The 25,571-nt window shown below is 43.9% G+C and overlaps 1 protein-coding gene across 1 annotated transcript in view; it reads left to right on the top strand.

Annotated features, from left to right (window-relative positions):
• Nucleotides 1-13,886: 13,886 nt before the first annotated feature.
• TBC1D1 (TBC1 domain family member 1) overlaps nucleotides 13,887-25,571 on the top strand; it is a 203,238-nt gene continuing 191,553 nt past the window's right edge. Inside the window, exons 1-2 of the mRNA XM_090266989.1 lie at nucleotides 13,887-14,022; nucleotides 23,595-24,100. Coding sequence (XP_090123115.1) covers nucleotides 23,684-24,100 — 417 coding nt within the window. The 5' untranslated portion in view covers nucleotides 13,887-14,022; nucleotides 23,595-23,683. The remainder of the gene's footprint in view (nucleotides 14,023-23,594; nucleotides 24,101-25,571) is intronic.

The following is a 25,571-nucleotide window of genomic DNA, read 5'->3' as shown; positions in this document are numbered from 1 at the left end:
AAAAACTTTTTGTTTTAGGGCAGTTCCAGGTTCACAGAAAGTTTGAGAGGTAGGTACAGAGATATCCCCTATACATGCATCGTCGTCGGCAGCCGTCCGTCTCGAGAGACGATGGTGTAGCTTCTTAAGTGTCCATCTGCATCGCCGAGAATGGCTGCATAGCCTCCCCTATTATCAACATCTCCCACCAAGGTGGTGCATTCATTACTATTAATGAAACTACCTACATTGACAGTCATCACCTAAACTGTAGACAATGAAAAGACCATTGGTGGCCAGGGATTAGTGAGGAGAGAGAAATGATTAACCAGAGCACAGAGAATTTTTAGGGCAGTAACAAAAAAAAAATTCTCTGTATGATATTATAATAGTGAATGCATATCATTATACCTTTGTCCAACTCCATAGCATCTCTAACACCAAGAGTGAACCCTAATGTAGACTCTGGACTTTGGTGATAATTCTGTCTTTTTTTTTTTTTTTTTATGTAGAGATTTTACTGAATGTCCTCTCAGGTAATTTCATGCTGCAGGTCTTTAAATGATGTAGAAATCCCATCAGAGCATTGTCAGCAACCATAAATCATTGGCAATTCTCTTTGACAGAATACTTAACTAGTGCCCTGAGATGGGGACAGACACTTTGTACCACAGAGCAGCCCCGAGTCCATATCTTGCCTTACCTTGCAGCCTGTAGTGGGTGGGCGCTGCAATTGGGGACAAACCAGACAGACCACGTGACCTGCATGTGCCTGGGAACACATTTCTGCAGGGCAGTAAGGCAGTGACCAGGAGGGAGTGCTCTCCTAGTGGCCCCCTGTGCATTCTGATAGCTAAACCTCTTGGGGAAGACCTTCCAATTGGGTATAGAGCCTGCAGCCCATTTTCTCTGGGCGCCTAGAAAGAATGAATCCCCTGTTTGACAGACTGACTTGCAAGAGGAAATGCAGGCCAACTTTTTTTTCTCTGTGATCTATGACATAACCGCTTCCTCTTTCAGAAATGCTGGAAGTACCTCTCATGTATTGACCTCATGGATTTTCCTCAAACATGCTATTATGGGAAAGTATTGTTATTTCATGACATTGGTAACGCATAGGGCTTTATGTGACGGATCAAATGCATATGTCCACGGTCATTCGTATGTTCACTGTTTGAATCATGTTTGAAAATTGCTCTGAGCCAGGCACGATTCTGGCTGTTACAAAACCCCTGGGCTGCTCCAATTGAAAACAAACCCACGGGCTCTTTAGTTAGGGGCCCGATTGCCCGCCGCCAAAATTATAACTCTCAATACCAGAGTTTGGTGAAAAGAAAAAGAATTGTTTATTTAACAGTTATATAGATTTAGTTATTTGCGGATTTCTGTTGTTAAGTCTTATGCTCTTTAAAACACCCACAAACACATATCCTTGCCTCCCCTCCTACCAAACCAGGCTAGTTTTAGGAAAGTTAGAGAAACCGTTTCCCTACTTTCCAAACACAGTTCAGCTTTACTAGCAGCTGCCAATCACTCAATTCTGATTGGGGAGGTCCTTTCTGTGCTGTGGTGCCCTCCAGCTCTCAATGCAGAACCGCTTGGATTCTCAGCCTCCTTGCAAACTACCTTCTTCCTGCAAACCGCGTGGATCTCCTCTCCTCAAAACCGCATGACGAGAGCCTCTTAAAGCAGCCTGGAGACCCCTTCTCCAAGCCACATGGAAAAGGCCCCTTCACCAAGCCACGTGGAGGGAGCACGCAGAGAGCGAGAGCTAGCGCTCAAGTGAGAGAGAGAGAGCCAAAATGTCCGCAGCTGCTTATATATCCCTGACTGCGTCCTCTGATGCAGTGGGCGTTGCAAACAGTTCTGACCATTCACAGAACCTGACGTAGGCTCTGTGTGCTTTCTCCATACTGTCCCCTGGTTCAAGACTCCTCCCATCTACCTGAGGCTTTGGATGGATTAAAGCCATTTTGCATAAAAAAGACACTAGCCACCAGCCTCAGGCATATGGAGGCACTCTGGGGGCTGCTTCCTTCTCCCCATCCCCCAGCTACAAACTCTGGGGATTTTGGGACTCCCCTGTTTCTGTAACATGGCTACTGGGAATAAACGTGCAGTCCTGATCTCAAACACAGTCTAGCCAGGGACGTGCCCCTGTGAGCAGACCGTTGCAACAGTGTGCTGCACTGCAGAACGGGAGAATTCCGGTGGTTAGCAAGCAGTTCTGAAAAGCCCCTTTGGACTTTTTTCCCTCAGACTATCAAGTTCAAATTCCTAACATTTTTTGTGTGAAACAATTTGACCCTGGGAGGCTATTTGCATGTCATTTCCCTGCATCATCGCTTTGTTCTATTCTTGTACAGGGGTTCAGAACAGACCTCCCCAAAATGTGACACATTGGTATGTGAATTATTTCGAGCTGAATATGATCAAGACCCTGCAGGCTCACAGGAAACTTCTGCTCCCTTCTTCCTTCACTATCTAGAAGAATTTGAATGAGGGGCCTTGCCCACGATAAGGGATTATCAGAGTAACCTTTTATTTTAATCTATCTGGCAGGGCTAACTACTGAATACTGAATATCTCTGCTCTTCTTATTGTCCTGCAATGACCCTCTAAAGCCCCAAGGTGCCTTAGCTCAGAAGGTCACATATACCTCATTTTCCCTGTCTCTGAACCTCTTGTGTAACCGGGGTCTGTAGCTCTCAATATGTGGATTCCCATATGTATATATGAAATTAAATTTGACTATTTTCTCTTGTTAATTTGTCTCATTAAATTGAATCATTAGACCAGTCAAAAGAATGTTGAAGAGTAGAGGGAAGGCTCTTCCTTTCCCACACTTGATACAGGCATATGAGGAGGGTACCCAAAAAATCCCTGGAATTATCTTCTGGAGGGCTTCCCCTGCTAGGTGCGTGTTCCAGGAATCTATCTGTATCAGTGTACCAGCCGGCATTGTTGTGAGAGGCTGTGCTGAGCTTCAGTGAAGTTTTTGAAGACTTTGCAGTGTGTTTGCCCATTTAATGTGGGGTGGTTACAAACACATCTGCCCACACCGTGCTGAGTGTTCAGCGGTTTTGGCCCATAATGGCGTGACCCTCGTGCCCCACCCTCCCTATTCGTCCATCTCACGCTGAGCCACTTCTTTTTGTTTCCCTGGATAAAAAAGTCCTTAAAGGGAAATGTTTTGCTGACATGGGAGAGGGGAAGCAAAAAAGGGCAGAAGCACTAAAAGACAATCGATGAGTTCAAATACTGATTTGAGCAGTGAAAAAAACACCTTGATAGGTGTATTGCATCAAATGGAGAATACTATGAAGATGACTGAAGTTTAAACATGTAAGAATAAATGCGCCATTTTTAATAAATAAGTTGCATTTTGGGGGGGGGGTCCTCCCTTGTATTTCTGTGGAATAAGTACGCCCCTGAAAGCAAGATGTCACAGTCCTACGCAGATAAGAATCACAATTCAAAATAACATGCCTTCTTCCGTAGACCTCTCCCTGTAAGCAAAGCGGTGGCTACCCAGATTAACTGGAGAGAAATGGCTGTAGGGAGGTGAGCCCCTCGGACATGAATGCACAGCCCCCAGGATGCAGAGTGGTGCTGGGAATGGTTTCTTTCAAGCTGGCTCCCTTGTGTAGACCCTTGAAAAGAAAAATGTGAGAAACAGCCGTTGGCCACCTCCCACTTGGGTCCAGCGAAAGCCACTTAGGTGTTTGGCCCAAACCTGGTGCAGAATGGAGTCCAGCACGTAGACCAAAGAGCCAGCTCCAGGTCTAAAGAGCTTCTGAAAATCATTTCAAAACAGCATTGTGTAACTTCCAAAGGGAAGTCGGGTTGCCATGTACAGAGATGACGAGCCTGATTGTGTCCTTAAAATACATTGTTCTGAACTAGTTCGCCTTACTGCAAAAACAAAAACAAAAACAAACCTCTAAATGGCCAGAGTGAAAAGTAGCTCCATATTGGATGTGTTCCTGTCATTTAACAAAAGTAGACGTTAGATGGAGATATGGACTAATTATTTCATTTGTGGGTTCTGCAGACTTTGGTTTATTTATATTTTTCTTTCTGAGCGTACCCACGTTGGTTCATTCCCTGAGGTGACATCATTGATTCTCTGTCTTCTGAAAGCTTCTCTGTGCTCATGGCTGTCATTGAACTAAGTGCAAGACTATAGACGTCTTTCCAAAGTTCCGACCCTCCATTGTCACCTGCCTGCTTGCCCTTCGCTGCTCAGATGTCCTCAGATTGCATTCAGTCCAGCCGGCCCCAAATAGCTTCACCCACTCAGCCCCCACAGCCCTCCTTCCAATCTTACTCTGTGCACTGCCTCCTCAAAACACTGCTCCAGAACCTTCGGTGGTTTTAATGGTTGACATTCACCTGCCTTTTTCTTTTTAAACCTTATTATGGAGAATTTCAAATGTATACAAAGAATAATAAAGTGGACCTCCAAGTACCTATCACTGAGCTATAATAAATCCTCAATTCATGTCTAATCTCACTGCACCTAAATGCCCCTCTGTCTTGCTACGGGACAGGTCTGAAGCAAATCCAGACCTGTTATTGCAACTGTAACTATTTCAGTATATCATATATACACATCACTACTCAAAATCATGGTAGTTATTAGACCCATCTTGTTATTTAGTGTGTTAATGACAAACACATATTAACCCCTACAAAACACATGTTTTGCAAATGTTCTCACCCATCCCAATAGGTTGCCTTTCATTTTGTTGATGGTTTCCTTTTCTGTGCAGAACATTTGTAGTTTGATGCAGTAGTTTTTACATTTTTAAGTGATATAGAAAATAAAAAATATTTTATACCATGTATAAATTTATGAAACTCAAAATTGTGTCCACATTCACTAGAAATGGCTAAGCTTATTTGTTTACATATTGTTTATTGCTATTTTGCACAACAATGATAGAATTAAAAGTTGGGACAGACACTAAATGGCCTGCAAAGGCTACACTATTTACTAAGTGGGCCTTTATTAAAAGTTTTCTGAATTAGAGGAGTGTAAGTAAAGGTCCTGAGGACAGGGACTATGTCTCCTATTTTCATCACTTCAGTGTCTAGTTCAGGTCCCTAGAAAGAATCAAATCTCTGTTGGTTGAAAAGACTCTATAAGCCCTTTGTGGTACATACCCGCCAGTTTGCAAACCTTAGTAAATTTTACTACCCCCTTAGTTTTTTTTCTCTAAGCTTCACTCAAGGACTCACATTCCTTTCCCTTGAATAATAGAACTTCATCTTACATTTTATATTTAGCAACAGGAAAATGAGAAGAGGGCTGAATGTCTCTAGCTGAGCTTTACTGTTAAAGGAAATTACTAAGTAATGAGGCAAGCTCCCACCACAATGCTGTTGCACAATATGAATTATTATGCAATAGAAAAAGTTATCAAAAGAAGACTAGCCTAAAACATTTTTTTTCCACTATGTGCTGATCAAGAGAACCTTGATTCAGTTCAAAGGATGCCCCCCCAAGCTAAAGGGTCAGAAAGTCCCAGCCAAAGCCAGCCCTCCTACAGAATACCTTGCAACAAAGAAGTTTACCCTGAAGGCCAAGGAAATGACTAGACTCTCTTTATGTCTTCTTAGAAAACAAAGATGAAACAACTGTACAGTATCACACTCAGAAACAGTAGCCCTGAAAGCCAGTAATATGATAGGGAGGACAAAAGTCAGGCTAGGAAGCAGAACATACGTCTAGATTGAAATTCCACTTTGTGCTTTATAAGTTTCTGCCTTATGAAGACTCACTCTCTCAGCCTCGATTTTTCCATGTATTTAATAAGGGAAAAGGGAAAAATAACACTGGAGGGCTACCAAGAGGATTAAGATGAGACGTGTAGATTATAAAGCACTGTACACTTGCAGGTAATGTTCACGGTGATGAGTAAGAGCATTTGGTGCACTGTGGAGCTGGGGGCCACGCCAAGCAAATGTTCATACATTCCCTTTATCTATCCACTCATTCATTCATGCCTGTCACATTCCAGAAATGATGCCTAAGTGATGCTTATATGCTTAAATGCCTACAAAGCAACACAATTTTAAAAATAAGTGAATAAGAACGTAGGACTAAAGGAAGAGGTGTTAGTGAGGTTGGATAAAGGGAGGCATAAAGCCAGTGGTTCCTAAAAGTGGTGGTGCGTGTATACAATGGGATCTTGTCAGCTAGAAGGAAAACTGAAGTCTTACCATTTGGGGCAGCCTGGGTGCACCTAGAAAGTAATATACTAATTGAAATAAGCCAGAGAAAGACAAATACTGCATGATGTTACTTACATGAGGAATCTAAAGACCAAAATAACTGAACAAACAACACGGAAACAGACTCATAAATACAGAGAATAGACTGATGGTTGCCAAAGGGGAGGAGGCTTGGGAGGGCTGAGATGCAAAAGGTGAAGGGATTAAGGAGTACAAATTGGTAGGGATAGGGGAAAACGAGGACATCTGTAAAAGTATCAACAACAAAAATAAAGAAAAAGAAATGGCAGTTACAAAATAGTCCCAGAGATGTGAAGTACAGCCCAGGGAATATAGTCAGTAACATTGTAATAACTGTGTATGGCGCCAGCTGGGTACTGGAAATATCAGGGGGATCGCATTGTAAAGTATATGGTTATCGAACCACTATGCTGTACCCCTAAACCTAATATAATATTTAATATAAAATCTAATTAAAAATAAATGTAACCAGTGCTTCCTATACTTTGGATTTTCTGAGCCAGTAAAACTTCCCAAACACTGGGAACTGACAGACGCATGCTCTCATGCTCTTTGCCAGGAAAAGACATTAACAAACAAAAATAAAACATGCCAACAAACGCTCCTACTACTAACTTTTACCATCATTTCATTTAAAAAAAAAAAAAAAGCTTTTGATAACACCTACAGAATACAGGGTAGTCCAGTTTAGTTTTAAGAATTTACGTGCTGTTATTCATATTTCGTATTGGATCGATGAGAACTGACACAAGCTGGCAGCAGCTTAGAAAGGGCATTTGTGAATCAATGACTTAATATACAACATGGCCTTGGTACCTGCCAAGCAATGGATCCCAAATCTGACCCCTGAGCCCATTAGTCAGTGCAAGGATGGAAATGCAACCAGTTCCTCATGGAAAGAAAAGTTATTCCTGGCAGAGCCCTGAGAGAACTTTTTCCTGATTCTCCTTAAAAGGACATTGTGTCAGGTACTAAACAATATCCCCAGACTGAATAGGGCATTTTTATAAAATGTATTCTCCCAATATGGGCAAATGGACCTAGTGCAGGCAAACTGTTCCTCACTTGGGTTGAGGTTATACGGGAACTGATTTTAGGGGATCCGGAATCTAGAGGACCAGCTGGACTGTACATCTTTCAGGCAATTCTTCAAAAGGATATTTTTCTCAACCAAGTTTTTGATAGATATTGACTGTGGATGAACTTACAGCTGTTCCAGAATTGTACGGTCCTTTTACAGTGTATCCGGACATCAGATCCTGTGTTGACAGTTAAACAAGTAGTCACATGCTTGAACACCCAGCTCACCTGTGGGGAAGGACTGACATGTCTCTTAGGACCATTGAGTAACCCAATGAAGGCACAAGGAGTAAATAAATAGAGGGAAACCTAGATAGTTTTTAATTTAAGGGAGATCCCGTATAGACATTCCACAAAATCATAAATATGCCATGTTACTAATTACATTCACTCATTCATTCATTCATTCATTCTATATTTATCGAACACCCACTGTATGCTAGGCTCTATTCTTATGCATGAGATATAGCAATGAACAAAACGAAAAAAAAAGATCTCTTTCCTCATGGAGGAGGGGGACAGAAACAGATGACAAATGATATTCAAGTAACTAATACAGTATAGTAGAGGGCAATAAATGCTTTGGAAAAATATAACTCAGGAAAAGGGGATAAGAAGTGTGTATGTGTGTGTGAGTGTGTGTGTGTGTGTGTGTGTGTGTAGGTGAGCATTGGCTTCCATTTTCAAAAGGGTGATCAGAAACCTCAGAGGGCAAGTGATATTTAGACAAAGACCTAAAGAAATTGAAGTAGGGGCAACATGGGGGTGTGAGGGAAGAGCGTGGCTGGGCGAGGGAGCAGTGAATGCAGAGGTCCTGGGGCAGGAGTGTGCCTGGCAGGCTTGAGTAACAGCAAACAAGGCCAGGGTGGTTTGAGCCGTGAGAGCCCCAGGGCTGGTGGCATGAGGTAGAGCAGTAGTGGTGTGCCAGTGATGAAAGGGAGATCCTGCTGGGTCCTATAAACCATTATAAGGACTTTGACTTTCAAGCTGGGAAATTAGAAGCCATGGGAGGATTCTGAGTTGAGTAGTGGCATATTCCAAGCAATCTTTTTAACAGATTCACTTGGCTGTTGTATTACATGTAGACTGCAGGGTGATGAGGGTAGAAGCAGGGAAACCAGTTAGCCAGCTGCTGCATTTTTCTAGGTGAGATTTCCGATTATGTACCAGCAGGGCAGCAGTGGCATTCAGGATAAAAGAAAGCGGGGGTTCTTGCAGTGGTAGAAGCTTAGTCATCTTATCAGTCTGGGTAAAACCCCTGAGATCCATAACTCTGACAATTACGAAGAAATTCTCACAGACCTAAGACACCTTCAGATATCATATCATAGGGTGATGGGCTAGCTAACACTTGCTCAGCTTTGCTCTTGGTGCCTAAACCCACAAACCCAGCTCGGGTGGGAAGTGAGAACCCCAAGTAGAGGCTACATACTATCAGAGAGCTGCACGGAACAGTTGCTTGTGTAAAGCGATGATTTAACAAATAGGAGAGGGAGCTGAAAAGGGAAGTGGAACCAGCGCCCAGATTTTTATCTGCTTTGTCCGTAAAAGGAGACCAGACACTTCACAGAAGCTGACTCTGGGGCTTGAGGAGACAGGGCCACTTGTTCTCACATGACACAGGTTTATGTTGTCTCATTGTTGTGAGCGCGAGTTCTCTCAGCAGTAAAGTTTTTGTTCACTTAAATTGCTGAAGTTCTGAAATCTACATTGGTTATTTGCTCTTTTTTTTTTCTTTATTACCCCACTGCATTTTGTCATTCTTTTGCCTTTCAGAAAAGCAATTTCAGGGCCCTAGCATTGCAGGCAAGTCAATGGAATAGATTCTGATCTTGACTTCAGTCCATTTACTTGTCATGAAGAATATGTCTTACAGCTAATTAAGACACTTGGACATGACTCCATGTACTTTTTAGATGCTAACAGTCATACCTTGGTTGGCATGACTGGTGAACAACCCAGCATAGGCGTCCTCCCAAGCTGAAGGCAGCTGCTGCCTCTCAATCTCATGCTCTTTCCCACTGACCTTGCACTTCTCTCTGAAGCCTTCGCCTGACACCCCAGATATCACCATCATCAGTTCAGGGTTCCTGAAAGTCACTGCCAATTAATGCAAACCACCCTACTGAACCACCCTAGGACTCTATCCAGTATAATTTTAATTTATTGCCTTTATTTACACCAGTTTTTGGAAGTAGACCCACTAGTCAAGAACTCTTACCTTATGTATATTGGGAAGTTAGAGGAAAACGTATCATAGCAATAAAGTTTGTATTTCTAACTAATATAAACATTCAATAACTAACTGGTAGACTAACAATAATGAGTAATTTCATTAAAGGTCTCTTTTCTACCTTAACCAAAGACTTTTCATTCTAGATTTATCCATGCTTCTTAACTTTTAAAAAGTCAAGTGGCCTCTGTTTTTTTTTTTGTTTGTTTGTTTTTTCAGCCTCTGGGATCCTCACTTGATTTAATGCAACAATGGATCACAGTTTTCTAGAGCTCCGCAGCCATTTTCAAGTTGATATTGGGTTGGCCAAAAGGTTCATTTGTTTTTTTCTGTAAGATGTTGTAGTAGAGCTTAGTTTTCCTTAACTTTATTTGAAACAATTTTGTTAGATTTTATTGCATTTAAAAAGAAAACATCAAAATTAGGGAATTCTTGTATAGCCATTTTAATATTGAAGATGGAAGAAAATACGCAACATTCCCTCTATATTATGCTTTATTGTTTCAAGAAAGATAAAAACACAACTGAAATGCAAAAATAGATTTGTGCAGTGTATGGAGAAGGTGCTGTGACTGATTGAAAGTGTCCAAGGTGGTTTGCGAAGTTTCATGCTGGAGGTTTCTCACTGGATGATGCTCCACAGTGTGGTGGATCAGTTAAAATCGATAGGAATCAAGTCAAGACATTAATTGAGAACAATCAACATTATACCACATGAGAGATAGCCAACATACTCAAAATATCCCAATCAATAAAGTTATTGGTAAAACCGAACAGTGTGTCTTCTATTTTAAGGGAAAATAATCATATGAACTTTCTGGCCAACAATTAATTATGCTGCAAACAACTACAATGGGAAAGAATCTATAGGGAAAGCCCCAAAAGAATGATCCTTGGCAGGATTTCAGGAGGAGCTGAAGGTGCAGAGGTGGTCCATACAAGGATACAGCAGCAGCCAAGATTGTGGAAGCCTTTCTACCTGGGGTCTTCATTCACTGAGCCGAGGGGTCGGGAATTGGTGTCAGCTACATGCCTTGTGCCCTGTGTGCTCCTGGGTCACACCAGTCATAAGAATCAGGGGCCTGAAATCTGCTTCACAGTAGAGTTTGACCTCATTCCCTACTTACTTTTGTTAGTGGTGACTTAAAGAACTATCAATAGAACACCTTTGTGGGTCCCCAGGGAGCTCTGTGTTGCCCCAGCCTCTGGCATGGCCATACACCTGCCCTGCTCTGAGCTACCCATCAGCAGGACAAGGAGAAGGAGCTACTTCCTTCCTGGAGCAATGGCACCTGCAGGTGAGACCTAGGAAGTTAGTTAGCTCTTACCTTTCCATCTGCACTGGGACAACAGGAATGTCCCCTTTTGGTTTGACACCCTTCATCCTGCCATCAGCTCCAAAGTCCCCTTTATTATTTCTTCCATAACTGCTAGAAATGAGTGAAAATGAGGCTGATAGGGCTATCTCCTACTCTCTGAGACTTGTATTATCCTGTATTGTAAATCCCTCATTATCTTTCCTAGCGCATTGCGTCACCCTGGAAACTGGAAAAATGATGCGTAAATCACTGCTGTTGTACAAGGCCCTGGCCCTGCCCTAATCTAGGTTAGGGATCAGGGCAAATGGTCATTTGCCACTAAGTTCTAAATCACTGAGCAGCAACTTGCTAATTTTCAGCGGTAGGGTGTGGGGCAGGAATGTTTTCCCCCTCCGCAACTTAGGCCTGCCTCTGCCCAGCCCCAGCCCTCCCACTTCCTACCTCTGTGACCTGATTAGGCACCCATCTGGCAGCCTACCTGTCCCTAAGCTTTCCTACACTCTGGAATTGGGGCTGAGGGTAGAGTGAGAGTGAGGCTGTCCGTGAGGAAAAGAAAGCGAATGGAGTGGCAGAATGGTAGGTGGTTCTGGCCAAAATGTTGGTAGCAGAGCCTAGCCTTGGCCTCACTCCTTCTCCCAGAGGCAGTGGCTCGCAGGCAGGGCTGTTAGGTAATAGTTTCAACCATACAGTCAGGTCATGTATGCGAGGCAGTTTAGGGGTGTCAGTGAAATGGATGACAGTGTACTTGTCTTGACATCCTAGCACTTGATGGAAGTGGGTTTAGCAGGCTGCTGCAGAGAGGGAATGAGAACTGTTGAACTGAGTTGGAGATAAAGATGTGAAATAATGATGGTGTGACCCAAGTGTCAGTATGGCTGAACTGGTTGACCTGGTCTTAGAACCACTGAATGTTCCAATCATCAGAGTATTCATGTCTGTGTATATTCCTCACCTCTTTTTAAAAAAAACTTGAGGCTAAGTATGCAAATAATTGTGCTATAACAAAAAATGAGCTAAGTGCTACAGAAAGTTACACAGTGCCCAAAGAGAAAGTGTGTTATAAGGGTATTGAGTTTGGAGTTTCCAGCACCTACTAGCTCTGTGGCCACCAAAAGGCATTAACTTCTTAGTTCCTCATTAGTCAAGTGGATTTAATTCACCTCTGTTCTGCAGAGATTTTGTGAGAGAATTAGAGACAATACATGTAAATTACCTACCACGATGTCCCAAATAGACTAGCCCCTCAATGAATAGTAGCTACCATTCATTGGATAAAACGTTTGTGTCCCACTTAAACATACCTCCCCTGGATGTAAGCATGCAACCAGGGGGATGGGATCAGGGAATCTTCTAAGGGAATCCTAATCCAAAAGGCTCCAAGAGCCTGGGTCAGCTTCTAGGAGTATACTCTTTGGAAGGCAGGGAGGAGGAGAGGGGGCACCTTGAACACCTATTTGCCTCCTTTGCCACAGTACCAATAGCGGCTGCCATTAGAGGCCCATGTACTAAGCACTTTGCATTCACTTTCCCATTTTATCCTCACAATGGTCCTATAAAGTGTGTATTGGACCCATCCTACAGGTAAGAAAATGGAGGTCCAGCAGCTTGTCTAGGCCACACCAGTGGTGGGATTGGATTTGGGTTCAAGTCCAGCCCGCAGCTCAAGCTCTCTGCCACTTCCCTAAGGTGGGCCTCCAGCTACACTGAGCAAAATAACACCAAAGATGGCTCTGGGGATGCTCCACTGCCTCCCTTCTCCCCCTCACCTCCACCTCCCTCTTCTCTCTCTCCCCTCTCCTGCTCACTCATCTCTACAGCTGTGCTGTGTACCCTGCTTTCCTTCAGGTCCCACATCTTCTTCGGAAAGTAAAATTGGTGGGACAGGGATTTGGGAGGGTTCCAGTTCTTGCTCACCGCCACCGCCCAACCCTAGGAGGCCACTTTCCCAGCCTCTTACCTGTCCCTAGAGGGTCTCCTTACACTCTACAAGGCCACTTGGGAACTTCCCCGAACCTGATCCACGGGTCAGCACGCCGCTGGGGTGTGTGCGTTGTGTGCGCGCGTACATGCGCCAGAAAGCTCCCAATCCAGCCCGTGCGTCACCCCTGCAGCTGTTCAGAAATGGGCTCACTGGTGTGTCCTGGGGCGGGGGGAGGAGGGGCACGTCAGCCTTAGCCCCTTCCCTAAGTTCCTGGTTTTCCTGCCCTGCCTGCCAGCGCCCCATGGGATGTCCGTGCCTCACTCCACTCCCTGCCATTATCCAACCCTAGGCCTGGAAGAAGGGGTGATAGGAGCCCCAGGTGCAGTTTTCATCAGGTCCGTTTCAGAGGGAGAAGGCGAGAGTGCAGAGGAGGCTACCCTAACGCGGGGGCGCCAAGAGCGGGCTGGGAGTGCTACCTGCTGAGAGCCCCGCGGGCTCAGCCACCTGCTATAAATAGGCTGCTGAGGACAGAGTGTGTGACCGCACATCCCGCCACGAGGGCCTTAATCACGCGCGGGCCTCGCGTCCCCTGCGCACCAAGCGTTCGGCGGGCCAGGACCCTACGCTGGGACGGAACCCCGAACACCCTCCCCAAGCTCTCCCCCGGGCGGGGCTGGAGCCTCCAGGCGGGCCGAGGATGGACCGCCAGGAAGGGGTGAGGCAGGGGGGGGAGGGAGGCCGCGGTGGACCTGCACTGCAGCAGCTGCTGTCCGCGTGTGACTCGCCTGTCCCGGCCGTGCCGCTCGGGCAGTCACACGGCGCAGTGGGGAGGGGGGCACCGCGTCCCCCTCTAAGGTCCCGGGGGACCGAATCGGGAGATCCCCGCTCCTGCCCTCCCCCTCCCCTCGCTCGCCCAGCCCCAGAGGAGGAAACGCGAGCCGCGCGCAGACACCTCCTCCGCCGCCGCTGCCGCCGCCACCCCCGTGCCTGTTGCTGCCGCCGACGCCGCGGGGCCCCGGGTATCCTCAGCCGTGTGGAGAAGAGGCGGGAGCCGAGCCGAGGGCTCCGCCACCCCCCACCCCCCACCCCCCACCCCCCGGCTTTCTGCGGCTGGAAGCCCGGAACCGGGGGCACGATGGATGTCCCGCCCTCCCAGGCCGTCCCCAAGCTGCGCCTGAGCACCTGCGCGCCCCGGCCAGACCCCGCGCTCTGAGCGCCCAGCCGCACAGGTAGGACCCTTCTCCGGTTCGGTCCCAGCCACCCGGCTGGTTCCTCCCGCGGCATCCCGGCCGCTCCCCGCCCCAGCGCTCCAGGGCCCCGCGGAGAAGCCGGATTCGGGCAGCCTAGGGGCGTTTCTGCTGTCTCCGTGGCCCGGGTGTGCGTGTAGCTGGGAAGCTCTCGGGGGAGGAAGTTCATTACCACCTCTTTGCCCCTGCTTGGACGAAAGCGAAACCTTCTAGTTGTTAAGGACCCAGGAGCTCAGACAGGCTTCCTCCCTTTGCCCTTCCCACCCCTCCTGCTATCTGGTCCTCGTATCTCCCCTCGTCCCCTCCTGCCAAATCTCTCTATGGCTAGTGTGTTTGTAAGGCGACCAGACTGAGAGGACGGTCAGCGTAATCCCACGCCACCCTGTAGAAGTTCAGGGTACTTTGCAGTAGTAACTTTAGCAGCGGCACTCGTGCATGAAACATTTCTTTCTATGGGCACATTCTGTACCAGCCCTTGCGAAACCCTGCTTAATTGTTTCTAGCAGCTTCGTGATCGGTCTGTGATTAGGGGACGTCTCAAACTTCGACACATGCTGTTTTCATTTTTAAAAAAGAGACGTCGTTTTGTTTGACATCCACCTAAAGGCGGCTTTACCCGTTGTGATTTATTTAAAATAGCTTCTTCTCTGGAAGTTGCTTAAAAAGGAAATAGAAAGTGATAACTCTTCCTTTCACCAAACGGTTTTCATAGTGTACCCTGCATTAAGGCCAAGTATTCACTTCTTATAACTGTCAGCCCTCCTTTTAGAGGATTGGATGATTTCAGTTCTTAATATAATCAGACTTTGAAAGAGCATTTTAAAATGACCTGGTTTACATGGGTCACACCCAAGAAACTCAGCTACCTCTGCAAGCCCAAACTTCTAAACTGTTTGCACTGTACTGAAGCTGAACTGCAGAGGCCTCGGTAAAAAGCCCTTTTTTAGGAGAGCAGAAACTCATTCTCTTCCCCAGATTCCAGATGGGGTTGGTTGGAGTTGGAGAATGGCCACCTGTGGGCTTTGTTGTGTTTTGGGAGCCTGCTCTGTGTAGGAGGGATTGGATGGAAGAATGAATGGGGAGCTGTCCCAGGAGGCTGGGACTCCCACCTTGCAGAAGTACTCCTCATGTTTGTAAACACTTCCTGTTCTATCACTCCCTTCAGTTAAGGAGCCCCACAGCAGGTGAGTCCCAGAGTTGAGATGGCTTCTCTGGGTTGGGGAGGAGTTCCTTCCTGGGAACCCTGAAGACTTTTCAGGAATAAGGACATTGCACACAAAAGCCTGTAGGGAAAAGGTTTGACTGCTTTTGTACACAGGCATTTTACATCTGTTGCAAATGGAATCTTATGACAGTCTCAAATATGACTTTTTTTTCTAACCAAGTTATAGGAGAAGAACTCTCAAAAGTGCTTTCTCTCCAGATTTATCTGTTAGTAACCACTGACAAAACAAGCTACTGGATAGTGAGCACACTTGTGAGTTAAAGGGTGAAATGTTGAGGGGACATTTTCTTAAGTAAACACTGGAGTATCTTGAGACTATTAAACAAGCACAGGAGATATAAAAGACTAAAAGTCGCTCAAAGCAGTAAATGAAGTCATCACGTGATAATTGAAATAAATGCCTTTATGTGGATTTTCCTAGTTGTTTGCAAACCAGTAAAAAAGGAAGAAAATTCAATGATGTTATAAATTATTATCAAATAGGACTGTGCCGTAGTCTACCATTATGTTTCCCACAGAGCCCTCTGGGAATTTCCCCTTTCACTATGATTATATTTTTGGTTGGGTGCAGACAGGTCAGTGTTGGCCTTTTATTCCATTGTGACATTGTTTGTTGTAGTACTACCAGAAAGTAGGGGAAAGGAATGGGCAACTCAGAAGAAAAGCAGCTTAACCTGCTCCCTTATTACCCAGCTGTTGACAATCTCTGTCTCCCACTTCCCTAGGAAGCAGCCTTCGGCAGAAAGGCTGCGGTGGAAGTCCGATGTGCCCCTCTGGGGAGCCAGGTGTGTGCAGTCAATTCCTTTCAGGCCCAAATCTTCTAGGATTGCCTAGGATGTGCCCCTGGGGAAAAACGAGGAGCGCTGCACTTAGCAGCATGGAACTTACCTGTTCCTCATTCAGACCAACATCTCCAGTGGTTGTAGGGCCGGAGTTGGGCTGCCTGCTGGAGAGGATGTGGTCTTTGACTACACTTTTAATTTTATGTCGCAATGAGACAGCTCCCTCAAACGCCTTTGACTTCCTTCACAGCATTTCTCTGAAGGTACCTAGTTTCTGCTTTTCAGACTCCCCAGATGACCTAAAATGTGTATCAGCTCATTTGGGGGCTTATGACTATGTGTGTAGGGGTGCCTTTTCCCTGCCTTCTCAAGTTGAATGGCTACATTAGTTCCAGTATGTGACAGTTTCTCAGCCCTTTCCTTGATCATTAAAAGCTGGAGAAGCAGAATCTGTTCATTTAAAAATGACTGTGAGTCCACTGAGCAGACAAGACATGTTGGTGACAGCAAGGAGTTGTCTTAAAATATCCTTTGCTGACTTTTATCTTCATGTCTTCCTTTCCAAGTCCACATTCTGATAGAAATATTTTTAACCCAGATTCTTCCCAAAAGACAGGAAGGTTTCCATGTTCAAGGTTTTGACATTTTCAAGGCACTGGATGTATTCTTGGATTTAAGGGCAGTGTGTTCCTTTTCAGGTTTCAAATATTTAGAAAAAGATTCATCATAGGTGGGCCATGGGAACTAATCTTGACTCAGGTTTCAGTGACGCTGTGCAGAATGCAGGGAATATGTTTTAGGACCTACAAAGGGGTGTTTAATTCTGAGTGTTCCTGTTTCCTTTGTGACAAGCAGCAGCTATTTTTCTCTTAAAACGGAATGTATGTATTTAACAATATATTATTTATGACCAGTGACTCTGCACTTCCAAAGTAGGTCAGCACTGATGGGTTTATTGTCAATCTTAATTAACTTATCTCTGTGCAGTTCTTAGAACAGTGCCTGATACATAGTGAGCACTCTAATATTAATTATTGCTATTATTTACTTGTTAACTTTACACTTTTAGAGTATGACTTTGATATTAGATTTGAATTACTGAGACCAAGAAAAATTTAGGTAGAAAAATAACCCAACTAATCCATTAGAAAAATATTTTAGAGTATTCCCTTCTGGAGATGGTCTTATATCTCAAAGAATAGAAATTTGGGCATATGGCAGGTCTGGATTCAAATACAGCCTTCACCATTTACTAGCCAGGGGACCCTTAGGTAAAATAAAGGTGCTAAAACATACTTCTCAAAGTTGTAAGAATATAGAAGCTCATAAATGTTATGTTCAAGAAGAAGCAGTTAGTCAGTAGGCATTTCTCTGGCAGAGTGGTTAAGAGCAAATAGAAACTGCGGAAGGATCTGGGTTCAAAACCCGGTTGTACCACTTGTTACTAGTATGACCTTGAGCTAGTGACTTTAATTCTCTGTGAAGCAACTTCCTTCTTATTTCTCATCTTTAAATTGGAGCTGATAATGATAATATTTCACAATAACCCTTATTCCAATGTGATAATAGCCCTTATTGTCCAAGGTGGTTGTGAGAGCGAAATCAGTTAATAGACACAAAAGTGCTATTATGTGTTAACAATTATTACTAATAGACAAATGGATAAAGATGTAGTATATATATACAATGGAATATAACTCAACTATAAAAAATGAAATTTTGCCATTTTCGACAACATGGGTAGACCTAGAGGGTATTATGCTAAGTGAAATACGGACAGAGGAAGACAATACTATATGATTTCACGTACATGGGGATCTTAAAAATGAATGAAGGAACAAACAAACGAACTCATAGACACAGGAAACATTTTGATGGTTGCCAGATGAGAGGAGGACTGGGGGATGATGGGTGAAAAATGTGAAGAGATTAGAAAGTACAAACTGGCAGTTATAAAATAGTCACAGGGTTGTAAAGTATGGCACAGGGAATATAGTCAATAATATTGTATTGGGATGCTCGCTTCATAAATTATATAAATGCCTAATCACTATGCTGTACACCTGAAACATAATACTGTATGTCAACTGTAATTGAAAAATTAAAAAATTATTAAACACTGAAATATATATATTACTATTACTTTTAGGAGAATAACTTAAAGCAGCTATGCCACGAGGGAGGGTTATACGTAATCCCTGAAAGCCAGCTAGGACCCCCACACACCAGCCCTTTATCCTGTGCAATACAGTAGAAGAGAATACAAGAAATGATAGCATAAGGACTGGCCTTAAATTGGCCCTGATTTACACAGGAAGGAAATCATTCAGAACATCACTGCTTTATGTGTGAACTGGGAGAGGCATGCACTGGTGTGGGAGCATCCTTGATAATGAAGAGATTAGAAGCTCCTAAGCCAGGGGCTCCATGTGATGGTGAAATAGGGGACTGTTCCAGAGGGACCTGTGGGTGATCCCTGGGTGAGCAGCACACTGCTCTGATTGGGTGGCGTTCTATGCAAAAATGAGCAAATAATTTAGCCAATCCAGTGCTCTTACTGCACAATGAGATGAGAGTGTTCGGGTGGCAGAGAAATTCTGTTCAGCTGCATGCCCACTCTGTCTGGGTTAAAGAACAGAAAAACTAACCTTTGATATGCCAGCAGAGATGGAGGTGAGTGGCCACCTGGGGACTCCCTGCTCTTCTTGGACATCCCCAATACCTAACCAATATGGGCTGTTTCCTAACTTGGCCTGGAGCTAGAAGCTTCCAACACACCTCCCTTGGTCCTTCTTTCTTTCGATCCTCCCACCAGTTCTGAGGAGGTGAGGGCGGAACTGGCAGAGGCTGCAGTATCATTAGCCCCTGGAAAGTCCCCATCCTACTCCCTGTGGTTTGCTGGCAGTGAGTGGAGAGGGGCCTGGGGAAAGAGGGGGTTCCCAATGGTGGCTTCCTCCCACCATCGCTCCTCTCACTTCCTGATCAGTCAGCCCCATCCTTTCTTCAGGTCCCTCCTCCACATTGGAATTCTTGACAGGAGGATGAGAGCAGCTTTCAATCCACACACAATGTTGGGACATTTGGTATCATACATTATGAAAATCAGATTCACCAGATTTTAGAGTTAGACAAAAACTTGGAGATGATCCTATTCCATTCTCCTGAATAAACTTGAAATTTGGAGGAGTTAAGTAACTTGCGTTCTTAACTGCACACTTGACAGTGTTTTATGAGGCAACTGAGGTTCTCTGCAGCACTTGGATAGGAGTCAGGAACTTGGATTGTCCTCATTCTGTCACCAAAGTTGGGCAAACCACTTAACTTTTCCAGAACCCAGTTTCCTCATTTCAAATAGGGAAACTTCTAAATGGCTTTAAAGGAACTTTTCTAGCTTTCAAATGTTATGGTCCTTAGTGTAGCCTTCCAGGAATATTTTTAGCAGGATTAACTAAAAAGGTTATTGCAGCTGTTTTGGAGACCTGCCATGTTTATGGACTATGGTGGGTAGGAGTTGCGTAGAATACAGATGGTCTCTGTAAGTATTTGGGTGGTACACACAAGCACAGAACTGAAGCTCGCTGGAATAGCAGATCATAGTGTTTCTTACTGAGGGGATGAGGTACAAGAGGCCTCTTGGAATAGGGGGTTCAACCTGGGGCTTGAAAGCAAGAGGTTGCACGCAAATGATGTGGATTGAGATGGCTTGAAAAATAATCTAATGGTTCAGTAGTATTATTTAAATAGTTCATCTGTTTAACGGAACTTTTTGTTGAAAAATAATGCAAACAGTTACCTAGGCTGTTACTATGAATCTTATATCAGCAGAATCTTAATTGCTTATAAAAATTATGACTATATCTGAGATAGAACTTACTATTTGATGGTTCATAAACAGTATTATGGTCCAATTTCCTTTTTTTTTTTTTTTGTTTTTGTTTTTCAATTACAGTTGTCCCCTTTTCCCCTAATTTCTCTCCCCCACCCCCAATTTACTTTTTACAGAGATACTAAGAATGTTCCCCTGCTGGTTGAAAAGCGAAAACCTTAGGCAAATAGTTTTGTCAATTAAATGGCAGAACTTATCTGATGATTAATTATTTACCAAATGATTGAAATTACTAAATTGTGTACTTTTTTGCATTATGTATATATTCCCTTCTAAGAAAACTGAAAGAAATTCTGTGATGGTCTTGCCATCATATTAATAACAGTTTCATCTACACTGATTGAGAGATCTCAGGTCTACCCTTTGTAATAATTCTAGTACTTCTTCAAACATGTCTTGGGATTAGCAGCTGTCAACGGTTGAACATGAAACAGATTCAGTTACAGGAGTGGAAGTTATCCCAGACATTTAATGCCACTTTCACCTGTAGGTGAGAGGCAAAAAAGAGATGCCATTATTTATGGGATTATGTGAACTTCAAGTCTGTTCTCATTATCAAGAGAAGCTGACTTTACAGGAAAAGAGGCAATACAGTTTCATGAAATATGTTGGAGCTCTAAATAAAGCACGGGTTTATTTCTGAACTTTTGAACATTTAAAAGAAAAAATTAGTTCTAAGCTATGTTCAAATTATATCATAAAATTCACTCTTAGCATATATGCATATATATCATACAGAAAAACATAGAGTAAAAAGGAGAGACTTCTAGTTCCGAATAGGTTTAGAATTTCAATACTGGTTTTCGAAATCCCAAACCTTCAGAGTTTAAGAAGCTTACAGTCTTGTGGGGGGACATCTCTTCAAACTCTTAACATAAATGTGATAATCAGATACGAAGTGCACAAGGTCATGGTGATGGATTCCCTAAGCCACCTTGCAAGAAAGGTGGGAGTTGCTTAGCCTATGACTTAAATGTGTGTGGGAATTAATTTAGAGGACAAGAGTGGGAATCACGGAGAGATGTTTCTGCTGAGTCTCTCATGTTTCTACACATCTTGTGAGCAAAGGCACTAAGTGCCTTTGTTTTGAACTACCTTTTCTTAAAAATAGCAGCCCGCCACAGAAGACAGAAATAGCATCTCCCTCTGGAGCAAAGGGCAGATAAGCTTACTCCCCATTGTAAAATATTTGGACTCCCAAAGCTCAGGTGTCTGTACTGTAACCCAGTGTGGATACAAGTGTCACCTGAGCTGTGGGAATGGGGGGTCAGGGAACTAACATCAAGGCTGATTCTCTGGCTGCTCTTGTTGCTCTGATTAATACATTGATTGTCCTTTGTCTCGGACCTGGGAGTTTCATATCTCCTACCAGCAGGCTAACTGTGGCAGGCTAACCTGTTAAAATCTCAGACCCTTTACAGTTTGTGACAGGTGTTCCTGGGAGAGAGGTACAGCATGCACTATGGCACAGAGGCATGAGAAATCACACATCATATGGGAAACCATAAGTAGGTATATGAAGGTGGGCATTTAAGGGGAGCATAAAGTTGGACCTCCTAATATCATCGCACTGAAAATTAGGATTTCAACATATGAATTTGAGGAGTGGGGGGGACACAAACCTTTAGTCTATAGCTATGACTCCTTGGTTTGTGGCTTAGCCAAGAAAATAAATATTGTTGCTGGTCACAGAGATATAGTTTACAGGTAGGAAGAGAAGTTTTGAGAAGGACAAAGGGGAGAGGTGAGACTGAGTTTGTTTTAAAATAACTAAATGGAGACTGGGATGCCTATAGGCTATCCAGATAGAAATATTTAATGGCTTGTGCTGATCCGGAATTCTTTGAGGTTCAGTGGGAGATGAACACTTGCGACTCATCAGGCTACATGTGGTAGATGCATTTTTGTACAACAGTCAAGAGGGTTGGTTGAAAATGAAGTATAGACTCTCAAGTCACCTGTGACAAATGACTTAAGCTCTGTAAGCCTCAGTTTCCTAGGTCATAAAAGTGGCGATAATTGTAGTTGCTAACTGATACTGAGGTTAGAGATCGAGGTTATTGTGAAGAAGAAATGAGATAACATACACAGAGTTCCTGGTACTTAATGAAAGTAAGCCCTTGTTAATGGCAGCAGCAGCAGCAGTGGCAGTGGGAGTTGACACCAAATAAGTGGGATGAGGGAGGCAGGGAAAGAACGCCACCAAAGAAGCCCAAAAGAAGCAACCCAAAGAGGTAAGATGGGAACCAAAGGTTTTAAACAGGAAGGGAAATGGTCAACATTGAGAAATTCACCAGAAAGGACAAGACAGTTAAGAACTAAAAAACTTCCTTTGGATTTCACAACCAGAGGATGTGGGTGACCATAACAGGAGCAATTTCAGTAGCTCCTTGGTGCTTCTAGTCCAAAGCCAGATTGTGGATGGATAGTAGGAAGTGGAGCCAGTGAAGACTTTATCTCGAAGAAATCTGTGTAGAAAAGGAAGAGCTGAGGCTCGAGGAGGTTTGAAGTCTGTTGGAAATACCTGTAATTTTAGGATGGGAGAGTCTTCATTCACTCCTTTAAAATATTTATTGATCCTGTTCTGAGTCAGATGCTGTGCCAGGCACCAGGGATACAATGGTGAATCAGGGAGATGTGACACCTGGCTTTGTCCTCAGCATGTGGATACATGCTCAGGAAATACATAATAAGAGAATGAATATCAAGGAAGCAAATGAGTCAAGAATAGGGCTTTAGGCGCTGTAGACAACTCAGCTCTGAACGGAGGGGTTTTGCCATCCAATGGAACAAGAAGGTGTTAGGATACATCACAGTTGGTTGTTGAAAATGACACGTGCATAGGGGAAGGCAGTTGAGAGAGTTTGGATTTATCAAGGCCTTGGGATGACGGTGTATGTGAGCGAAGCAAAGTGATATTTGTGACAGTATTTGGAACATAATAGGCACCGAGTACCTGTTAATGGAATTTGAATTTGTGATTCAGAACCTCTGAACTATATCAGGGAGAGGCTTTTAAAATTTAAGTGGTATCATAAGCCATAGATAGGTGTTAAAACTGATCTGGTTCAGTAGACTATGGTGATGGATGGCTGATTTTTTTTCTTTGAGATTACTGTTTTTTTGGGGGGGGTATTCTTTGGGGGGGGGTACCAGTACTGATCGTGATGATCTTAAACTCCTGAAGCATATATTAAATAATATAACAGGGTTTCAAGCTGTCTGCGTAGTGTTATATTGTTTTCTGTAGTGCTTGCCTTTGTGGGCTCTATGAAGGGTAAGTTAACAAGAATTTGCCCATGGGATCTTTGTAACCCATTCGTAAGTGTGATGTTTATGGCATATTCAGGTTTTATATGAACTGCCATTTCAGGAAAACTCTTTCTGACAGAGCAGCTTATTTGGACTAATCTCTATTTCTTCCTGTGTTTGGATTTCAGACTTTTTAAAAATTGAATTTATTAGGGTGACATTGGTTAGTAAAATTATATAGGTTTCAGGTATATAATCCCCTAATACATCAACCGTATACTGTATTGCATGTTTGCTACCCCAAGCTGGATTTCAGACTTTCAAGTTCTCCTAAAATAATAACCCTGTGAAAGTAGCTCTTGCTGTGACTTCATTAAATTCTAATGCCTCTGTGTCCCCCCACCCCCAGGATTTTGCACCAGAAGCACGTAAAATAGATTGCTTGATCTAAAAGAGAAGAGTGGCAACGTTTTGCTGAGTATCCAGACCTTTTCCAAGATGGAACCAATAACCTTCACAGCGAGGAAACATCTGTTCCCTACCGAGGTCGGGGTGGACTTCGGGCTCCAGCTGGTGGGCTCCCTGCCGGTGCATTCTCTGACCACCATGCCCATGCTGCCGTGGGTCGTTGCAGAGGTGCGACACGGCAGCGGGCAGTTCTCCGCCAAGGGGCCTGGTACCCAGCAAGTCCGGCTCTGCGTCTCGCCCTCTGGACTGAGATGTGAACCCGAGCCAGAGAAAGTGCAACAGTGGGATCCCCTGATCTGTTCCAGCATCTTTGAGTGTAAGCCTCAGCACGTGCACAAACTGATTCACAACAGTCACGACCCAAGTTACTTTGCATGTCTGATTAAGGACAATGCAGCCGACAGGTGGAGCATCTGCTACGTGTTCAAAGCTGATGATCAAACAAAAGTAAGTGGAGGCAGGGATCCGAACAGTTAAGGTGTGGCCAGAGGAGTTTTATTGCCCAGGGGTCCAGACATTTATTTCATGTATCCTGGATTGAATAAGAGATAGTGCTGCAGTTATATGCAGATTATTTCACTGGAGTTTTGGTTTATGGGGGTAGTTTCTTTACAGTCTTAAAGAACACTTGATAACAGGTATTAAAAGTTATACCTTTATGAGGTCAAAATTTAGAAGAGAAATCTGTCTAAATTCATAAATAAGAGCTGAACTTTTAGGACTTACATCATTTAAGAAGTGTGTTCTAAAGCAGTGCTTCTCAAACAGAAACGGGCACATGGATCACCTGCGGATCTTGTTAAGATGCAGACTCTGCTCCAGTAGGTCTGGGAGGGAGCCTAGGACTCTGCCCTTCCAGGGAGCTTCTGGGTGATGCCGGCGCCGGCTCCTCTGCAGATGGCACTTCCGGTAGCAAAATTCTAGATGAGTGAACTTCCCTTTTCCGATGCTGTTAATACAAATATATTTGTTTATAAACTGTATAAGAATACAATGAGCCAGTTTTCCCAGGCATGGTGCTCACTTAGTCAAGGACCATTCACAAGAATAGTGGATAGGAATTGAAGTTTGTACTTCCAGGGTGGCTTGCTGTTGTGTATGTATGTGTGTGTGCCAGCTTCACGCTGGATCTGATTAGCTTATTATTGTATCTCATGATGCGGCTGAGAAAAATATTATATGAGAAAATGGTAGAAATGTCATCCGCTCTACTATTTTCCTCTTTTTTTGTGCTTGCATTGTTGTTGGCCTTTTTTTTTTTTTTTTTTTTTTTTTCAGTTCTGTGTAAGACTCATTTAAAGCCTGTTCTGTGATGGTTAGTTCAGGTAATGTTGAAACTATAATCCCAACAACCACTTTGAAACTATAATCCCGACAGCCACCTTCTCTGTTGGGCCCATATGAACTACAGTTTGGTACAGATTATGGGAAGCAAACAGGTGAGGCCCCCCCACCCCACCCCGCTCACCGGGTGCCCTGAGGAAGGCCCATGCTAGGCCCCCTGTGTGGCTGTCTGCACGTGCACCAGTGAGGGGTCCAGTGTCAATCCATGTGGCAAATGTCACTAAAGAGAATGCTAATGGCTTCTCCCTGCATCCCACTGCGTGTTCTGCATACTTTCCAGGGTGCACCAAACTCTTGGAAATTAATGTTCTTAGAGATGACGTAGATTTGTGGAAATTCACTTTTGTTTGTTCACTCCTTGGTTCTTTTACTCATTCATACTCATTCATTCAGTGATTGCTGCTCCAAGTAACATGCAAGAGGAAGGCATTAGTATAGGCTAGGAGGAAGGCAGAAGCATCAGCAGGTAAATACCATGCAGTTGTAGCATGATGGGAAGACAGAGAAGGGAACCTAGCACACCAGAGTGTAAGGAAGTCTTTTTAAAATAAAGGCTAATCTGGAGCTTAAAACC

Source organism: Furipterus horrens, unplaced genomic scaffold (assembly GCF_987537825.1).
Source record: "Furipterus horrens unplaced genomic scaffold, mFurHor1.1.pri manual_scaffold_2, whole genome shotgun sequence".
Lineage (NCBI taxonomy): Eukaryota > Metazoa > Chordata > Mammalia > Chiroptera > Furipteridae > Furipterus > Furipterus horrens.
This window is presented reverse-complemented; position numbering and strand designations above follow the sequence as displayed.